At 36.9% G+C, this 17,570-nt stretch overlaps 6 protein-coding genes across 6 annotated transcripts; 4 read left to right on the forward strand and 2 right to left on the reverse strand.

The window, feature by feature from the left end:
- Window positions 1-4: 4 nt before the first annotated feature.
- C9374_003635 (uncharacterized protein) lies at window positions 5-2,957 on the forward strand (the record flags this gene model as incomplete). The annotated part of the gene is made up of 2 exons (XM_044693185.1): window positions 5-2,441; window positions 2,488-2,957. The coding sequence occupies 2 exons, from the start codon at window positions 5-7 to the stop codon at window positions 2,955-2,957; spliced, it is 2,907 nt and encodes a 968-aa protein (XP_044555765.1).
- Window positions 2,958-3,043: 86 nt separating this feature from the next.
- C9374_003636 (uncharacterized protein) lies at window positions 3,044-4,453 on the reverse strand (the record flags this gene model as incomplete). Its single annotated transcript, XM_044693186.1, has 1 exon — window positions 3,044-4,453. One exon carries the CDS (start codon window positions 4,451-4,453, stop codon window positions 3,044-3,046), a length of 1,410 nt encoding a protein of 469 aa, XP_044555766.1.
- Window positions 4,454-5,008: 555 nt separating this feature from the next.
- C9374_003637 (uncharacterized protein) lies at window positions 5,009-11,040 on the forward strand (the record flags this gene model as incomplete). The annotated part of the gene is made up of 5 exons (XM_044693187.1): window positions 5,009-8,059; window positions 8,125-8,805; window positions 8,920-9,030; window positions 9,107-10,204; window positions 10,264-11,040. 5 exons carry the CDS (start codon window positions 5,009-5,011, stop codon window positions 11,038-11,040), a joined length of 5,718 nt encoding a protein of 1,905 aa, XP_044555767.1.
- Window positions 11,041-11,154: 114 nt separating this feature from the next.
- Window positions 11,155-12,084, reverse strand: C9374_003638 (uncharacterized protein; the record flags this gene model as incomplete). Its single annotated transcript, XM_044693188.1, has 1 exon — window positions 11,155-12,084. The coding sequence occupies one exon, from the start codon at window positions 12,082-12,084 to the stop codon at window positions 11,155-11,157; it is 930 nt and encodes a 309-aa protein (XP_044555768.1).
- Window positions 12,085-13,751: 1,667 nt separating this feature from the next.
- Window positions 13,752-14,645, forward strand: C9374_003639 (uncharacterized protein; the record flags this gene model as incomplete). Its single annotated transcript, XM_044693189.1, has 1 exon — window positions 13,752-14,645. The coding sequence occupies one exon, from the start codon at window positions 13,752-13,754 to the stop codon at window positions 14,643-14,645; it is 894 nt and encodes a 297-aa protein (XP_044555769.1).
- A 126-nt stretch (window positions 14,646-14,771) lies between these two features.
- Window positions 14,772-17,540, forward strand: C9374_003640 (uncharacterized protein; the record flags this gene model as incomplete). The annotated part of the gene is made up of 1 exon (XM_044693191.1): window positions 14,772-17,540. One exon carries the CDS (start codon window positions 14,772-14,774, stop codon window positions 17,538-17,540), a length of 2,769 nt encoding a protein of 922 aa, XP_044555770.1.
- Between the last annotated feature and the right edge of the window lie 30 nt (window positions 17,541-17,570).

Genomic DNA, 17,570 nt, shown 5'->3' on the forward strand with positions numbered 1-17,570 from the left:
AACGATGACACAGGTGGCATGGGATGATGATTTGCTTGAAGAATACAAGAAATCGTTTGCTGATAGCAAATCTGATGATGAATTGAGTGATTGGTCGGAAGAGAACGACACTGCCGAAGAAAGAGAATCAACGGAAATACAATTTAAAAATCAAAACGCCAAACAGAAATTCCCATTTCGGAACATTGAAGATCAATTCATATCTGGATCATCAACCAATATTTCGGGTTTTTTTGGAACAATAGACGAAGGAGAAACATTACATGATCATAATATTGATGACACAAAATATTATAGCTCGCTTTTTGGTGATGAAAATGATCACCATGACACAGAATGTATCAATAACGTTCAATCAATACCCCTTGCCAAAAAAGAATTGTTTTATTCTCTCAATTTTGATCCTAACAAGTTAATAACTGTTCATGTCCCTTTTACTCACTTCCCACATCAGCAACTATTTGAACACTACACAATATACAAAATATCACAAACACCTCCTCTTGGAAATTATAGAGTCGTGACTCCTTGCAACCACATGGTAAAACAACATGATTTAATCAGAGAGATATTTTCAATGCTCAGGGGTCATGAAGGGTCTATATTCAAAATCAACAATCATGGATCTTTTGAACTATCCCATCCCAATATTTCCGTTTCTTTTATATCACGTACTTTACTTCATACAGTTTTAAAATTTTTCATACAAATTTCCAATGATTTAGAATCCATTAATGTCAAGTGTATTCGAAATATACACTCGGTAAAAAGTATAATACTTCAATCATATTACTCAACTCTACTGGAAGTTATTTTAGAAATCAGAAGCGAACTTTCAGAGATGGAGCGACAAAATCAATTAGGAAATATGAAGGACAACTTGCAATCATTGACATTGCTAAGTTTACGCACGCTTTTGTTTAGAACTGAACAAAAAGTTTACATACTTAAAAAATTAGACCATCAAATTGATTATATCATTGACAATGTAATGTCTCAAAGAGATGCAATATCAGATATTATTTCCTCCTTCTACGAAAAAATCACACATCTACAGTACATGCATACCAACACCAATGACGAATATGATTTGGTTTATCGACTACTGATGTCCATGCTTAAATCTTACCTGGGAATAATGGATTCTTGGATATTCGAAGGAATTATTCAAGACAAATTCCAAGAATTTATGCTCTCGAAAAACGACAATTTGAATGTTGAAACACCTTTATTTTGGACTGAAGGATTTATTCAATCCAAAATTCCAAACATTTTTTCCAACACCAAGGATAAAATTATTAGTATTGGAAAATCCATTATCTTGATGAAAGACATTGAAACCAAGCACGAAATTACTTTGGACACAAGCTCCATAGGTGACTACATGTTGGATAAAGAAAAACCTTCTCTCTATAGACTATTAGAAACAGCCTTGGATTTGGATTCTAGAAATGGTGATGTAAACCATGAAAATTTTCATGCATGTGAGACTTTTAAAACGGAAACATCTCCAAAAGCACTGACACTGTTACGATCAATCCATAAACCAAGAAAAGATAACACCAACGAAAATTCTAACACTGTAGAGCTATCATCTCCAATTTCTATTTGTTCTGAATCTATTCCAATTGGTTCAATCCATTTTATGAGATCACCTCCAAAAAAAAAACGAATGTTATCCCTCTTAGAAACTGAAGACTTGTACAGCAATACTATTTCAGATCCAACCGATAACAAGGATAAATCATTCTTCTCACTCGCCACAGACCCCTTTAGGTCAGACGATCAAACAAGCAATATTTTCAATTTGCTGAAGAAAAAGAGTTTATCAGAAGTGATTGACTTTCAGTGCGTGTCAGACAATCATTACATGTCTTCAAGCAAGATACTTGAACAGCCTATTGAAATTAATTTTGAGTTAGGTCTTTTTAAGAATATTAAGGAACAATATTCACGCATAGCTCCCTACTTGTGCAATTTGATAGTTTATAGATCGAAGCTCATTGACCATCTCACAGCTATTCGAGCTATTTTTCTAATGGAAGCAGGTGACATTATGGACTACTTTTCAACGCAGTTGTTTCATCTTTCTGATCGATTCATTGCATTCGATTTTCGCGGTATTACCACATTTGACATCCAAATGATATTGAGAGATACTTTGCGTCTTGGAGTAGAATATCCAAGACGATACTCTTTTGCAACTAACAATTCTACCTCTTTTTATACTACCGACGTATTTTCATCTCTTACTTTAGAAGATAAAATATCTGTGATCTTCGATGACACCAAGATCAAGATCGAAGATGGAAACTTTTTTGATGGGCTAGTATTTAACTTTGAATTAGAGTGGCCTCTCAACGTTATTATCTCTACAGAACATGTTCAGCACTACAATGAAGTGTTGATTTTTAATCTTAAACTTAAACAAGCAAAACAAGGTATGTTAATGGTTAAAAATATTTAGTCAACTAACGATTTTCAAAGTATTGGAAATCATGAGCTTGAAAACCGACGCCTTTGTGCATAGAGGAAATGCCTATCTCAAATTTTATAGCCTCTTAAACCAGTTGAAACATTTCATAAGCGCTGTTCAGTATTATATGATGAATAGAATATTACATACTTTGTGGAATGAATTATGTGACAATGTTCTATCGTCACAAGATCTTGATGATTTACGAAATTATCACCAGGACTATATGAATAAGATTAAGGATCGATTTCTCCTCAAAAAAGCACAATTTGTGAAAAATCACATTTTCAAAGTTGTGCAAATTTGCATAACACTTCGCACAAAATTGAATAACTTTAAGGAAACACAAAGAGAAGATATATTTTTATCAGAGTTACTTGAAATGGAGGACGAGTTCAAGAAAAGTTTCAAAATGTTGCTTACCATCATTAACAGCATCCTTTCTAGGGGCATTCATGAACACTGTAAGTTGTCGAAATGAAGCACAATTTTGTATTTTGTTTAACAAATGGCTTGCATTGTAGTGGATGATTTGAGAACGAGACTTAACTTTAATAATTATTACCATTAATAATTAACAAAAGGATCAAAAACATCAGAGACTAAATAAAATCGAATACCCTCCTCATTTTCGTCACGACATAGTTTCTTGGCAGCCTCTGCTGACAACAGTAATTCTTTTGCCAATATTGCGCTTATATTCAGCAATCTTGCCAACGTCACAGCAGTAATATAGCAATAGGACATGGCATCCTTTTCTCTTCCCTCTCGAATAAATGATTCTATTTTGTTGGCCATTAAAGTGTCCGAGTATCGAGAGGATTGAATGACTACAACGCCGCTTTCAAAAGTCCTTAACTTCATTGGTAGTTTTAGCTTTTCAAATAAAGAACATGCAATTTGCATGTCTTCAGGAGAAATTAAAGCAGTTCCTCTGGCTCTGTTGTATAAACAAAAGGCATCTGTTAATGTGATCACTCCTCCATATCTCTCTTGGACAATGTTGTCGAGAAAATCTACTAGTTGTCTTGCTAGTTGTTGATGGTATTGAGCTCCACTGGATTGTTTTGTGACTGGGGAAGACAGACCCAAGTTCAGTAAGAAATCTAACATTTGATTTTCCTCTTCATTTTCTTCTGCCGTATTGTTATGTGTTACGCTCTTATTTCGTTGTACAATCTTGTTTTTAAATGATTCCGCTAAATTAACCATATCTTCTGCTTTTTCCATGAGCTTTTTCAGATCTGAAAAGGCTTCATCCAACTCCTTTCTTTCTTCTAAATTCTCCTCGTCAATTCTTTTCATGATACCTGCAATACCTGCAGTGCTTGTTTGAAAATTCTTTGGTTTTTTGCTCATACTTTCTAATGAGTCCGTAGATGCTGACACCATCGATCCAAGCGAAGACGACGTTATTGTTGGTGTCGTAAACAATGGAGTTGAGCTTACTGTTGGTAAACTTTCTAACCATTTCTTTTTCTTTAATTGCTCGTTAATACATTCCACAAACTCGTCTCGCTTCCCCTTTCTAAATGAAATTACTATTTCGCCGGTGACATCTTTGGACTTGATTAGAATTTTGGTTTTTGGTGATCGGAATAATCCTCCACCTTCTTTTTCAACTCTTTCCACGATTGATAATGAGCATGAAAGCCCGTAATCATAAGAAACTCCATTATTGCCAGATGATTCCGCATGACTCAAAAAATATATTCTATGTGTCGATAAATATACATGATTAAAATCTTTCATTTCCTTTCCGTTATTATCGATCAGAGCAATTCCAACAACAATCATATTTTCAATTTCCTTCAGTTCGGAAGCATACATGGGTCTTCCTGCTGTTGTTAATCTACATTTTTCAAATCCCTTGAGGGCAAATAAATTACCGACAGGTTCAAATGTACTACTACTCAATGAAGCCTCTGTGGTTGTTGTGAAGGAAGAAGATAAAGCTTGATGTTGTGGTGATAACATTTTTTTCATTCAACTAACTCTGACCAACCCTTTGTTCTTCTCGTGGTCTTAAATTACTTCAGCTGGCTTCAACAGAATGATGACCCAACCTTTCAAAGGGACCACTCCAGTCCATGGTTGCAAACTCGGCTCTTGCGAAACTGTTCATCATTAGCAAAGCTCACATCCTCACAAAAAATGAAGAGAGAGATTTTTTCAAGTCTGCATCATGATTCTCTCTGCTCATCAAAACGTGCGCTGCAGCAGCTCTTCTCAGACACACAGCACAAGTGTCAACACACACAACAACCATGGATGGTCCATAACAACAAGATCTTGAATCATCATCATGATCGTTTGAACGGTAAGATGAAACTTGGAGTATCATCTTTATCGGGGCGGTCTTTATCCGAAACCAACTGCCATCCAAGCTGTTCCAATAATAATATGATAAGAGCATCTTCATCATCTACAATAACATCATCAGGATCTCATGTTATGGAACTCCTTTTAACGAACATGCGGGTGGTGATGATCATCCTAATAATGATTTTATTTATTTACTGCACGGATTTCATGAGTGCCACAACCATATATTACAATTACAACACTCAAGAATGGAATGATGACAAAGTGACGATAGTGGATTGTAGTAAAGATTTTATGCATCCCATGATTATACGGAATGGAACTGTTTCATCAACGAAGATGAATTTTATAAGAGGGGCCACGCAAGAAGAGACAGGAGAATGGTTCAACACAATCTCAACATTGCAAGTGGACTTGAGAAAATTCGTTCTTGATGAAAGCCATAGATATTTAATAGGTCACTCATCTGGATCTGACACTTTAGTGGCAGACAATGTTGTCTCTAATATTACTTCTGGAATAACCCAAGCCTTTTGGATCATTTATTCTCAATCGTCACAGATCTCAAGGATGATCAAAATTGGTTCTGTCTCACGAAATACCAAATTCTATTTGTATACACTAGATTATTTCTTTATTCATGGCTTAAGACGAGTGGGATTTGCTGGCGAACTTCCCGCTCCCTATATTTCTATTGCAGATAACAACTACAAGCCCAATGAACATTTGATGATATTTCAATTTAGTGTGTCACAAGTTAATGCCCAACCAACTGTCAATAAGATAGCAGAACTACCACCTCCATTGTTTGTTCCTCCAAGAATTTCGATACCTACAATTATGGGCAGCGTTCCCATTGTCATCGTCAAAGATATTGTCTACGGTAACGATGCTACACTTTATTTTACTGGAGTTTTCAACACTAAAATTCAATTTCTGGATATTCTGACCACTATAGATTCAAAGAAAGAGAGTTCGGTATTTTTTGGAGTGCTAGATCCCAATAATGGAACTGTTGTATTTATCACCAAGATTGAACCTACCTTAGCTATTGAGTATAACTCGGTGAACGTCAACTTGATGGAAATATCATCGAATTATCAAGAAATTTACATAACAGGTACTGTTCAAACATTTCTGGAAGATGTAGGATTTGTTCAAAAAGTATTCATTGCAAGTTATGACATTTCTCAACCTTCTGCTCCAGTTTTGCGCTGGAATCACATTATTGGAATTGATGGAGCAAAGTCCATTGATGATATTATCTGTCTAAATGGAAAGCTCATCATCAACGTTTTACTTGCAAACTTTAGCAATGTTGTTACTCAAATTTCGACGCAAGATGGAGCATTTATTTCAGCTCTACTCATTTATGATAGCCCATATTTTGGAGTACGTACCTCTCTAAATGCAGACAAAGATTTGGTGGTAGTTGGAAAGAAAGGAAATGTTTTTGCAAACATTGATTGGGATAGTTTTATCACTTTTGGTGTGCCTAGCTCGGTTACTCTGTTTTCACAAAAATTCAAAATTAATACCATTCAAAACAGTGACGAGCTCATTCTTGAAGAGGTGTACAGAGAGCCAATTTTAAAGGGCTCTATCATTGCTACACAATCCATAACTTTAACTACAGACACCTATAATCCTAGAAAATTCTATGTAGCCACCACTTTTAGTGGTAGTGTCCAAGTGATTGGTGACTCCAACGCCAGAATCAATCCTGTTGGTTTTTCAAACGCTCTTATATCCACAATCATTGAAGGCTGTGATACCTGTGAAAGTGAATGCATTATTCCTTTGTGTGGTCCCTATACGCAGGATGATTCTAGAGCTTGTTCTGGAAGAGGGCGATGCGACAGTCCAAATTCATGCAGTTGTTCACTCTCTACCTTCTCAGGAGAAACCTGTCAATACCCTATATGCTTTGGTGTGCCTCAAAACTACACTTCTGTATGCTCAGGTAATGGTAGATGTGCATTTCATGACTATTGTGTCTGCAATGATGGCTATTCTGGAACTAACTGCGAGATTGCAAGATGTTTTGGACTCTATGCTACCAATGACTCTGTTTGTTCCTCTCACGGAGATTGTGTTGCAAATGATATTTGTAAATGTTTTTACAATTACACAGGGGAACAGTGTAGCTTTGAAATCGTACAGGGATATACCCACTGTGGTGTGGGAAACTATCTTTATAATCAAAGCAGTGCAGATCGATTTGTAAGCCCCATCATGCTCTATGGATTTCCACCATCTTTATACATTTCCTTTGATGCCCATGGACAAATATCATACACAGGCTATGGCATCTCTCCAACGTTACATTCTTTAGGCAATGGTATTTCTGTCAAATTCGGAAGCGTATTGAACGCATCTTCAGAATTATATTCCTCAATTCTTCTTATTGATCAGAATAACACATTACAAGAAGGCATTGTTGTGACAAGCGTGACATCCGACGATTATTCAAACACATGGATTGTTGGTTGGAAGCAATTGCAAGTATTTGGCTTAACTCAATTCATTGGAGTATTGATAAAAATTAAGCCTGATGGAACCATTTCGCATATTAAGGAATTTGGAAACGTCATTCCCGAGTCCGTACGTCTCTCTGCAGATAGTAGCATGATATTTATCACTGGTGGATATAGAGGATCTGTGGAGATTGACTCTGGTTGTACTGCTACCTCATCTTCACTTGTCAACACCATCGTATTTCAATTGTCGTCGTTTGAACTCTTTTGTTTGTGGATGACAACAAGTGAAGGAATGTCCAAAGGTTTTTCAGTGCTTCCAGATGCTGTGGACAATGTTGTAATTTCAGGAATTTTCAGAAGCGCCGTTAGATTCGAAGATAAGCAAATTTTGAACACTGATCCAACCGTATTATCATATTACATTTTGAAATTTAGCCCTATGGATTTAGCTGGCAATAGACGTGTTCTTTGGATTCAATCGATTACCACAAACTCTAGCTCTGACGACAATATGAAAACATCAGATGAGTTCTTTACCTCAGAGTTTAGTAGTGTACTCAAATTTGATCCAAATCGTAATATTTTGTTTTCTGGAGAGTTTGGATCATTTGTGTCGTTCCAAAACACCACTGTGACCAGCCAGTACGATAGAAACTTTTTCTTGACCAAAACAGATTCTAATGGATTTTTGCAGAGCATGCTGACCTTTCAAAATGTTTACAACACTTCCTTTGATGTCGATTCTAGTGGATATACCTACGTGACAGGAGTTATTAAGGTAAGTGACAATCAATACCAAAACATAATTTTTATTGAAAATGATCTATATTGGTATCATGATAGCCTGGAGGTTCTAACATTGGAGATCCCAATGAAAAACAACCAAGATTCTTTGCCGCAAAGTACTGTGTCAGAAATCATGAAAGATGGTACAAGGAACGACCTTTAGATAGTCGTGAAGTTTATGCCTCCATTTACTCTGCCTACAGTGAAATGGACAGACTCTATGTTGTCGCCTTTGTGAACAAGACGCTTCCATCACTTCCAACTATTTACACCATCATGTTCAAAGATGAAGAATGTCGTCAATGTCCAATAGGAACGTTCAGTCCTAACACTGCAGCAATATCTAATGATACATGTCTGCCATGCGAACCAGGATATTACAGCGACACGGAAGGAGCTCCCTATTGCACAGCATGTCCTGCCACAACGTACAATCCTTTGAAAGCATCGACATCAAACAATTCTTGCTTGTATTGTGATCCTGGCTACTTTAATGATCAAGAAGGCCAATCTGCTTGCTTTAAGTGCGATGTTGGAACTTATGCACCAACCAAAGGGGCACGAGAATGCTTGAGTTGTGATCCAGGCACCTACGCCCCAAAGGATGGGCTTTCCAGTTGCTTACCTTGTCCTCCTGGCCAATATTCAGATAAATCTGGAGAATGGGCTTGTGAATCGTGTCCAACTGGACATTATCAACCGCTCTATGGACAAAATAGCTCAGAGAGCTGTTTAAAGGTATGTTTATTTGGATGAATTGTTGAACTGAGAATACTAATTTTTTTGAACGATATACACACTACATTACATGTAATCTTGCTAATGATGTGTCGTGTTGTTGTGTAAAATTAGTGTCTACCTGGATCGTTCTCTTCCTCAGTTGGTAATGGTAATTGCACGTTGTGCCCTGCTGGATTTTACAACCCCAATCCAGGAAGTTCTACTGCATTGGATTGCATTAAGGTAAGAAGACTTTTTGTGTAATTTACATTTCTTGACTTTTCACACATTGTTGTGCTTAAAAATTCTACAAAATTAGTGTCCAAGTGGACAATATTCAAGTGCAGAAGGGTCGTCACAATGCACAGAATGTGACGTTGGAACCTATAACGAAAACATTGGTTCTTCAAATGCCAGTAGTTGCCTACCTTGTACACCTGGAACGTTCAGCAATAGAAAAGGACAGGCATCATGTACCAAATGTGCTGCTGGAACGTATTTGTCAAAATCTGGCTCCTTCAGTGAAAGTGATTGTCTTTTATGTCCCATTGGTTTCTATTCTAACATGAGCGGCTCATCATTTTGTTTTTCATGCCCAACAGGTTCAACGACATCATCTGCAGGTTCTCTAAATTCAACAGCATGCATTGCATGTGAAAAAGGTTTTTTCCTTAACAAGGATCATCAGTGCACCACATGTCCATTTTCCACCTATTCTGACATTGAAGGCGCCATACAATGTTCGATATGTCCTTTGAGTTTACCTACTTTCACAGAAAGAAACACATCTGTGGCCGCATGTATGGTAGTTCCAATCATTATCATTGTTTCATTAATTGTCATTATTGCCATTGCTATTCCACTTTCAATATTTGGTTTTATGTTCCGTCGACAGGCAGTGGCTTTGAAAAGAAAGAAACGAGCAGAAGATGAAATGCTTTCTAAATTATTGGAACATAATACCAAGTCGTTTTATGCATCTACGGACACAACCACGCATCAAACTGCAAATCTTATACCAATTGAAGATTTAGAATTTAAAGAAAGAGTTTCTGAAGGAGCAGGAGGTGTGATATTTAGAGCAGCTTGGAAAGGTACTGAAGTCGCTGTCAAACGAATCAAATCGAATCAATTTGGTAGTGACGACGATGAAACATTTGAACACGAAGCTAGTATTTTAATTGGACTAAGACATCCAAATGTTGTCTTGATGATGGGTGTTAGTGTTGACGAAGACAACAAGTACATTATCACTGAATTTGTCAAAGGCGGTAGTTTGGACAAGCTTATTTATAACAAAAAGAAGGCAAAGAATGAAATTATTACATTTGGAAGAAAATTAGAGATACTCAAAGATATTTGTAGAGCTTTAATTTATTTACATAATACGAGACCACCAATCATTCATCGTGACTTGGTAAGTTTGAATTGAAAATTAATGCAACTCTTCCTCTAATTTTCTTTTTAACACAACAGAAACCACAAAATGTCTTACTCGATGAAGCAGGACTTGCAAAAGTTTGCGATTTTGGTGTTTCAAAACCACTATCCTCTCTCACCATGACAGGTGTTTGTTATGGTACTATTCAATATACCTCTCCAGAGATTTTGAAACAGTCAAGAAGATATACCACCAAGTGTGACGTTTATAGTTTTGCCATTCTCATGTATGAACTATTCTTTATGGTTCATCCGTACAGCGATCTTCCAAAGTGTCCTGTTTCGAACCACACGAAGAAGAGCCTTGCTTTCTTGACATCATCCAATAGTGACTCGTCTTCGCCACATCTTTCAGATTCATATTCTGGATCGGGCAATTCAGGTGACACGACCAACAACACCAGTGATATGATTAGTATTTTTGCCATTGGTAACGATGTGATTCATGGCAAGAGACCAATGATTCCATGGGAGAATACTCTTCCCTCACTGCAGCAACAACCTCATGCTCGACCAATTCTTCAAATTCAATCCTCTCCTACAAATCTTGATTCCACCATTCTCGATGTCAATTCTCCTACCATCATTGATGAAGATGTTTTGAAGCTTGAATGGTATTTACATTGCAACAAGACTGTGAAAAACTCTGAAATAACCAAACCAGAGTCACTGGTCCCAATAATTGACTCGTTTATTTCAATCATGAAAGCATGTTGGGCAAATGATGACACTGAACGTCCTGATTTTTCACAAATATTGGATTCGCTCGAACAATTGCACAAAGAATGGACAGAGGTGCTGAATAGTCAATGATTGAATAATCCTTAATAAAACAAAACAACCTAAAAACGATGAAATGAACCTTAAATTTGACTTTGGGAACTTTAGATTCTGCAAAAATTGGAATTTGTTAGAAACGTAACTGATTTAATCAACTTGAGTTGTGAAATCATATTCAATGGTTGGTATCACTGAAGAAATGAATTTCAAGAATAAGAAAAGATACAAATCAACTCTCACAAATTGTTTGTCACCATCTCCACCTCCTGACAAACGATCAACCATCTTTTTCATGACCTCAGCATGTCTGCATGGATGAATACTGGCCCATTGAGTATTCAAATGTGGATGTTGTTCAATTGTCACAGTCTTATTTCCGTAATCGGCATGAATATCCTCGAGAATTTTTTCAGTTTCCAATTTGGCACCACGTTCATCATATCCAAAAAGCCAAACTCGTGGAGTTTGATAATACTTGTCATAGGTAATACTCAAATCATAGGTTCTCGTCTTGAGAATATCATCTCCGCTGTTGGCCTCGAGAGCTCCTTTATCTTTGATAGTATCCTCAAGTTCCGAATCAGAATAATTATTAATATCAATGGCTTCTTCGTCATCATCTTCTTCATCATCGGCCGTATGAACTACAAGATCATTTTGAGCCAATGCTGATCCACTCTCAATTTCTCCAATTTCTTCCTTCTCCTTTGTTTGATTCACGTGAGTAGCAATCCACTCGCCATCTTCCACAGCTTCTTCATCCTTTGCCATCTCAATCAATTCGCTGCAACGTCTCAAACAAGGAACATTTCTCGTGATCAGAAATTGCTTCTCGGCAGGAAGATAATCCTTTCTTTTGGAAGATTCACCTGCGCTCCATGACCATGTTGGACATTTGGAAACGAGTAAATCACCAGCCTTTTCAAATTCCTCTGGGGTCAAAACACCTCTCTCATAAAAGTGAGATTCCTTGGGTACATCAATGAAATATTCTGCAAAGTTTTTAAAGAGAGAAAAAGCACGGAAGGAGGTAGATCCCTTGCCAGTACTGTTGTTTGATGATTGTGCTTTGGACATTTGTGTGATGATGGTGAGGTCTTTGTGTAAAATTGAATTTTTTTCTGATAAAAGATGGGGTTGTTTCCCGGAGTCTTCTTACAAGGGTAAACGTGAGCGCAAAATGTGATCAAAGGTCGATAGACTCGATTCCAAAGATGCTCTATTTTGGAATTAAGGGAAATGATGATAGAATAATTTATTTATTTCGAACAATATTTAAAAAATGAGCAACAAAGCCTTTGACCACAATTTTAAGCTGGTTGTAAGTAACGATGATGTCGTTGTTCTTTAATTGTTTTTGATGATCGTTTGTATCATGATGACCTCAACAATCGCTTGATATTGTGTGATCGGAATAGATGGTTGGCGACAGTGCCACTGGAAAGGTGAGTCATCTATATTCCGAAAATCCTGATAATTAATGATCGATGGATATTATTGATAATTATTTAATTGGTAAAAATAGAGTAGTATAATTACACAGTTCACGGAAGATGAGTTCAAAGAACAAATATCCCCTACAATCGGAGTTGATTTGTAAGTTTACACATGGAGAACAACCATGAACATTTATTTTAGATTTTCAATATCGGATATTGTCACATTGTAGTAAAGTAAAATTTATGACTGTAAACAAGAAAAAAGTGAAGTTGACAGTATGTAAATTCTTCATGAAGATTGCCGCATTACAGTATTTCTTACAAGATCTTTGATACAGCAGGACAAGAACGGTTTAGTAAGTATTAATATCAGTATTGAATTGTTTGAGTTTACATCAACATTTCTAGGAACACTAACTTCTAGTTATTACAGTAGGTTTCATAACTAGCAATTATTAAATGCATTCAAAAATCAAATTCAAAAACCAAAATTCTAAACCACAGGAAATTCTCACGGAATTATTCTCGTTTATGATGTCACTAGACCTGAGACGTTTGATAATCTAAAAAATTGGTTGAAAGAATGCGACTTGTATTCAACATTTGAGGATTGTGTATGTAAAAATTATGTTGGATTGTGTATGACTTTACATTCATGTTTTACATTTCCGTCGTTTAGGTAAAATTATTAATAGGCAATAAGATTGATCTTAAGGTTGGTTTATCAATACCTGTCCCACGTATTTACTAACACTTAATTGAACCCATATTAATTCCGTTACGAAAGGATGACAGAAAGGTCACTGTCGAACAAGCTCATAATTTTGCAAAATCAAATAACATGGTCTACATTGAAACATCCGCAAAAACAAAAGAGAACGTAGATAAGGCCTTTGAGGAAGTTGTTTACCAAATTCTGAACACGAGTAATCTACTTGAAAGCACTGAACCAGTTCGCAACAAAGCACAATCCTCTGACAATGTCAACATCTCCAATACAGAACCCAACTCTACTGACTCGTATGGTGGAGGCTGCTGCTGGTGATCAAATTATTCTGGGAGTTTGTTGTTGTCAGAATGCTACAGTAGTTTTATGGTATACGGTGAGAGCTTTAAAGCCTTGTAAATAAATTGTGCAAGTTCCAAGTGCAGCTCGTCTCACTGTCTCACACAGTTCGACTTTAAAAAAATGTCGTTTGGTGCTCTTCCCGTGACATGGCTCGTGAGATTGTTTCATTTTGTGATGTGGAAACGGTTCTAATGAAATTGTGTTTATTGAATAGAGAAAGTCATCGGATCTTATTAATGGACAGTTATGAATTATGGAAGGAACATTTACTACTCTTGGAAAACAGCATCTATCAAGAGCAAACAGCGCTGGAGCAAAGTAATACTGTTCCACATCATCAAGCTGCAAGCACAAAAGAACCCACATCAATTTTCAAAAATAGAGACTTTGAGTCAATCTCGAGTGATTATTCAAACAATGATTGTACTAAAAGCTTGGTAACCTTCAAAGTATTTAAAAAACAATACATTTATAGAAAAGCAAGAAGATTAAAACATCTCTTTAACTCTGATAAGAAACCTGCAGAAGATGACATTCTAAAACAAACTGCACACGAAGAAGTATTTCGTCTCGTTAAACACGATTTAATCAAGTACATAATCGAAAATAGAAGTTTTAAATTATTTGACCATGCTTTCTCCACAGATCCCATTCCATTTTTAATTCGTTTTCACAGCTTTGATCCATACATGACCAAGTTGGATGACGTTTATAGGCTCATGTACGGCTCAAACACAATTCCTGACTTGAAGCAAAGGAGCAAATTCTATTGGGCTTGGAAGAACCATCAGAAAAACCTCACATCAGAAAAAGTTAGAATAGCCATGCAAGCCATTGGTCACCAATATATGAAGAGCACTGGAGAGAAATTGCTAGTTGTATGTTATTACCAAGTTCCATTCTCGCAAAGTTTGAATACAAATAATGAAAAGGAATATTTGACTGCAGATGAACTTGTGGCCAAATCAGAGCTTACTGTTGACCGATTTTTGGAAGTCTTTGTTGAAGCTTGTTGTACCTCAAGAAAAAAGCATTATTTTTGGCATGGACCAATCTCCCTAACAAGCGAGCAAGATGTGTTTTCCCAATTTAAATCAGTAGTTAATGGAAAGAAAAAAGCAGCTCTTTAATTTGTATGGTTCGATTCGCAATATTGAGAAAATTGGTATTTCTGATTTCAATCTTTCACAAAATCCATTCAATTAAAATATTGTCAGACCAACCAACCTCCGACAAGGATTTTGTTGAAAGAAAAAATGAGCACAAAAGCTTCGGTGCCATTAAACGGTGAAGACGCCACCCCTCGACGACCTCGCAAGTTTTTAAAAAGAACATCATCTAATGGCTATAATGGTCATCATGCGTACGAAGAGAGCCGCAGCATGATGCAAGACGAAAATGGAGGTATTCTTTCATCATCCACATCAAACCGAACAAACACCACAACAAAAAAGCGAAATTTTGGAACAAACGGAAGCCGAAAAGAAGAGGTGTCTGATGACAGTGAAGACGAAAGAGATATCAAAAAATATCAAAAAGAAGAGCAAGGTGATGACGACATTGAAAACACGGACCAGTTGAGTTCCTATCTCAAAGGCTCCGCTCAAATAATTGAACAAAGAATACCGTTTGTAAAGGCTCAGCTCCCTGACAAGTATGAAAATCTTTTTTCGAATATGAAACCAATCAATGGAACGTCCAACAATGTGTTTGTTTTTGATTCGTCATCTAAAACTACTTCCAAGTCCACTAACGGAACAGCAACAACATCCACCTCCTCATCATCAACAATACAAGACAATGGCATTGAACATAATAAGGAATTGGAGACGCCATCAACATTTCTATTTCCGAGAGAAAAGATCATTGCTCTTAACACATGGACTGAGATCAAAAAGATTGGCCCTGGCTTGCAAAATCTAGGAAATACTTGCTTTATGAACGCAGCTTTGCAATGCATCATGTATACACCAGGTATGCGTAACTTTTTACTCACAAGAAAGATGGGAGAGCCTTCCAAAAAGTTCAACGCGCTTGATGCCATGTCAGCTTTAGCTAGAGAGATGTTTGCTAGCGACAAGTCTGAGTCAACATCGGCTAGAACAAGAGCCTATTCATCAATAGCACCTGCTTTCATTGCAAAACACTTGAAAGGGATTGGTGGTTTTGTGTTGGGCAGACAAGAGGATTCTCACGAATTCATTATCAAGCTTCTTGACAAGATGGAGAATGCAATCGTGGAAAAATACAAAGGAAAGCTCAATAACATGGTTCTGGAAACAAATCCAATTCACCAGATTTTTGGTGGCTACCTAAGAAGTCAAATCAAAACTCAAGAGACAAACTACATCTCAAACAAGTACGATGCATTTATTGATGTTGAACTGCAATTGAATAATTGTAGTTCGATTGAAAAATCTCTTCAAAATTACATTACACCTGACCGTTTAGATGGGAAAAACAAGTACAAATGCCCTAAAACAAACACCTATGTCACAGCCTCCAAAAAGCTGACAATTCATGAGGCTCCAATTAATTTAATTCTTCAACTTAAACGTTTTAACATTTTTGGAAAGAAAGTAAGCAAAAAGATATCCTATGAAGATACTTTAGATCTATCCCCATACATGAGTAACAAAAATTCTGTGGCGAAATATCATCTCTATGGAGTTTTAGTGCATTCTGGTGGTTCATCATGCTCTGGACATTACTACTCCTATGTCAAGAATAGTAATGGAATATGGTACAAAATGGACGACTCATCAGTCACTCAAGTTAGTCAAAGCACAGCACTTTCCCAACAAGCCTACATTTTATTTTACTCGAGAAACATGGAAGACTTTAATCATATAGAATCATCTACAATTTTCCAAGAGTCTATTCAACGATATCGAGAAAACAAGAACGGAATTTCCTCCCAATCTGTGACTCAACATAAGGATGTAGAAGACACCATTGAGTTGCAAACTCCTCCAGTCTCTTCCTCCAACATTATTCCAACAACACCTCAAAGTAATGGTCAACCATCAATCGAAGAAAACGGTCATCACTCTGTCACACCCACCCAAAAATCCCGAAGAAAAGTATCCAACCTTGCCATTCAAACGAATGGAACATCCTCTTCCCAAACTGCAGACTCGTCTACTCCTACTTCAGGCACCGTTGGCACTCCTCAAAAATCTTCCAGTTCCAAAAAACCAACAAACCTTACCATTCCATCCTCTCATGTCTTAGCACCTGAACTGCCATCACCATTTTATGCACCAGTTAAGATCGATGTATTGCAAAATTTAACACCACAAAAACTCAACTGCTTGAAAGCTCAAAGACCTTCAAATTCTGTTGGCGTTCTCAATCTGCGAGGTGTAGGAGGGTTATTTAGTCCAATTTCTCTCACTAATGCAACCAACATCAATACTATGTGGATCAATAAGAACTATCTCGATACTCTTAAAAAAGATATATTCAAAAGAGAAAGATTGTTTCGTACTGACACACCTTCCACGCCTCTCAAAGTTATAAATCCCAATGATGGCACACCCCAAAATCCGTTTGCTCTCGAGAACTTTGTTTCCGATTCTCCTTTATTCTCACCAACCTCACAAATGTCACCATCTGTTTTTGAAAAGAAAGGCACCAAGAGAAAGATGATGGACGATATCAGTGAAGAAGAGCAGCAACACGAATTGAATGAAACCACGAATAATACTTTTCAAGAAGATTCAAAGCAGAGCAACACATCATGTACCAAAATATCTGCCAAGGACCTATTCACCTCTGCATCTGCCCAATATTCTGAAGAGGTAGATATTTGGGAGAATGATGAGGCTAGAGAAAATGCAAAACAACAACGATACATCAATGAGAAAGTTCTGGCTCCAAAAGTTTTTAAGAGAGACGAATACGATCGTGCTTTGGATGCAGGTAAAAAGAAAAAGATTCGAAAGAAAGAGAGCTCTGAAGACTGGATGCAAATCAATGAAGCTATTCAGAAAACAGCAGAGAGAAAGCAAAAACGAAAGTAAAAAACAATGGATTGGAACAGTGGTGAACTT

Source organism: Naegleria lovaniensis (genome assembly GCF_003324165.1).
Source record: "Naegleria lovaniensis strain ATCC 30569 chromosome Unknown tig001, whole genome shotgun sequence".
In the NCBI taxonomy this organism is placed as follows: Eukaryota; Heterolobosea; class Eutetramitea; order Acrasida; family Naegleriidae; genus Naegleria; species Naegleria lovaniensis.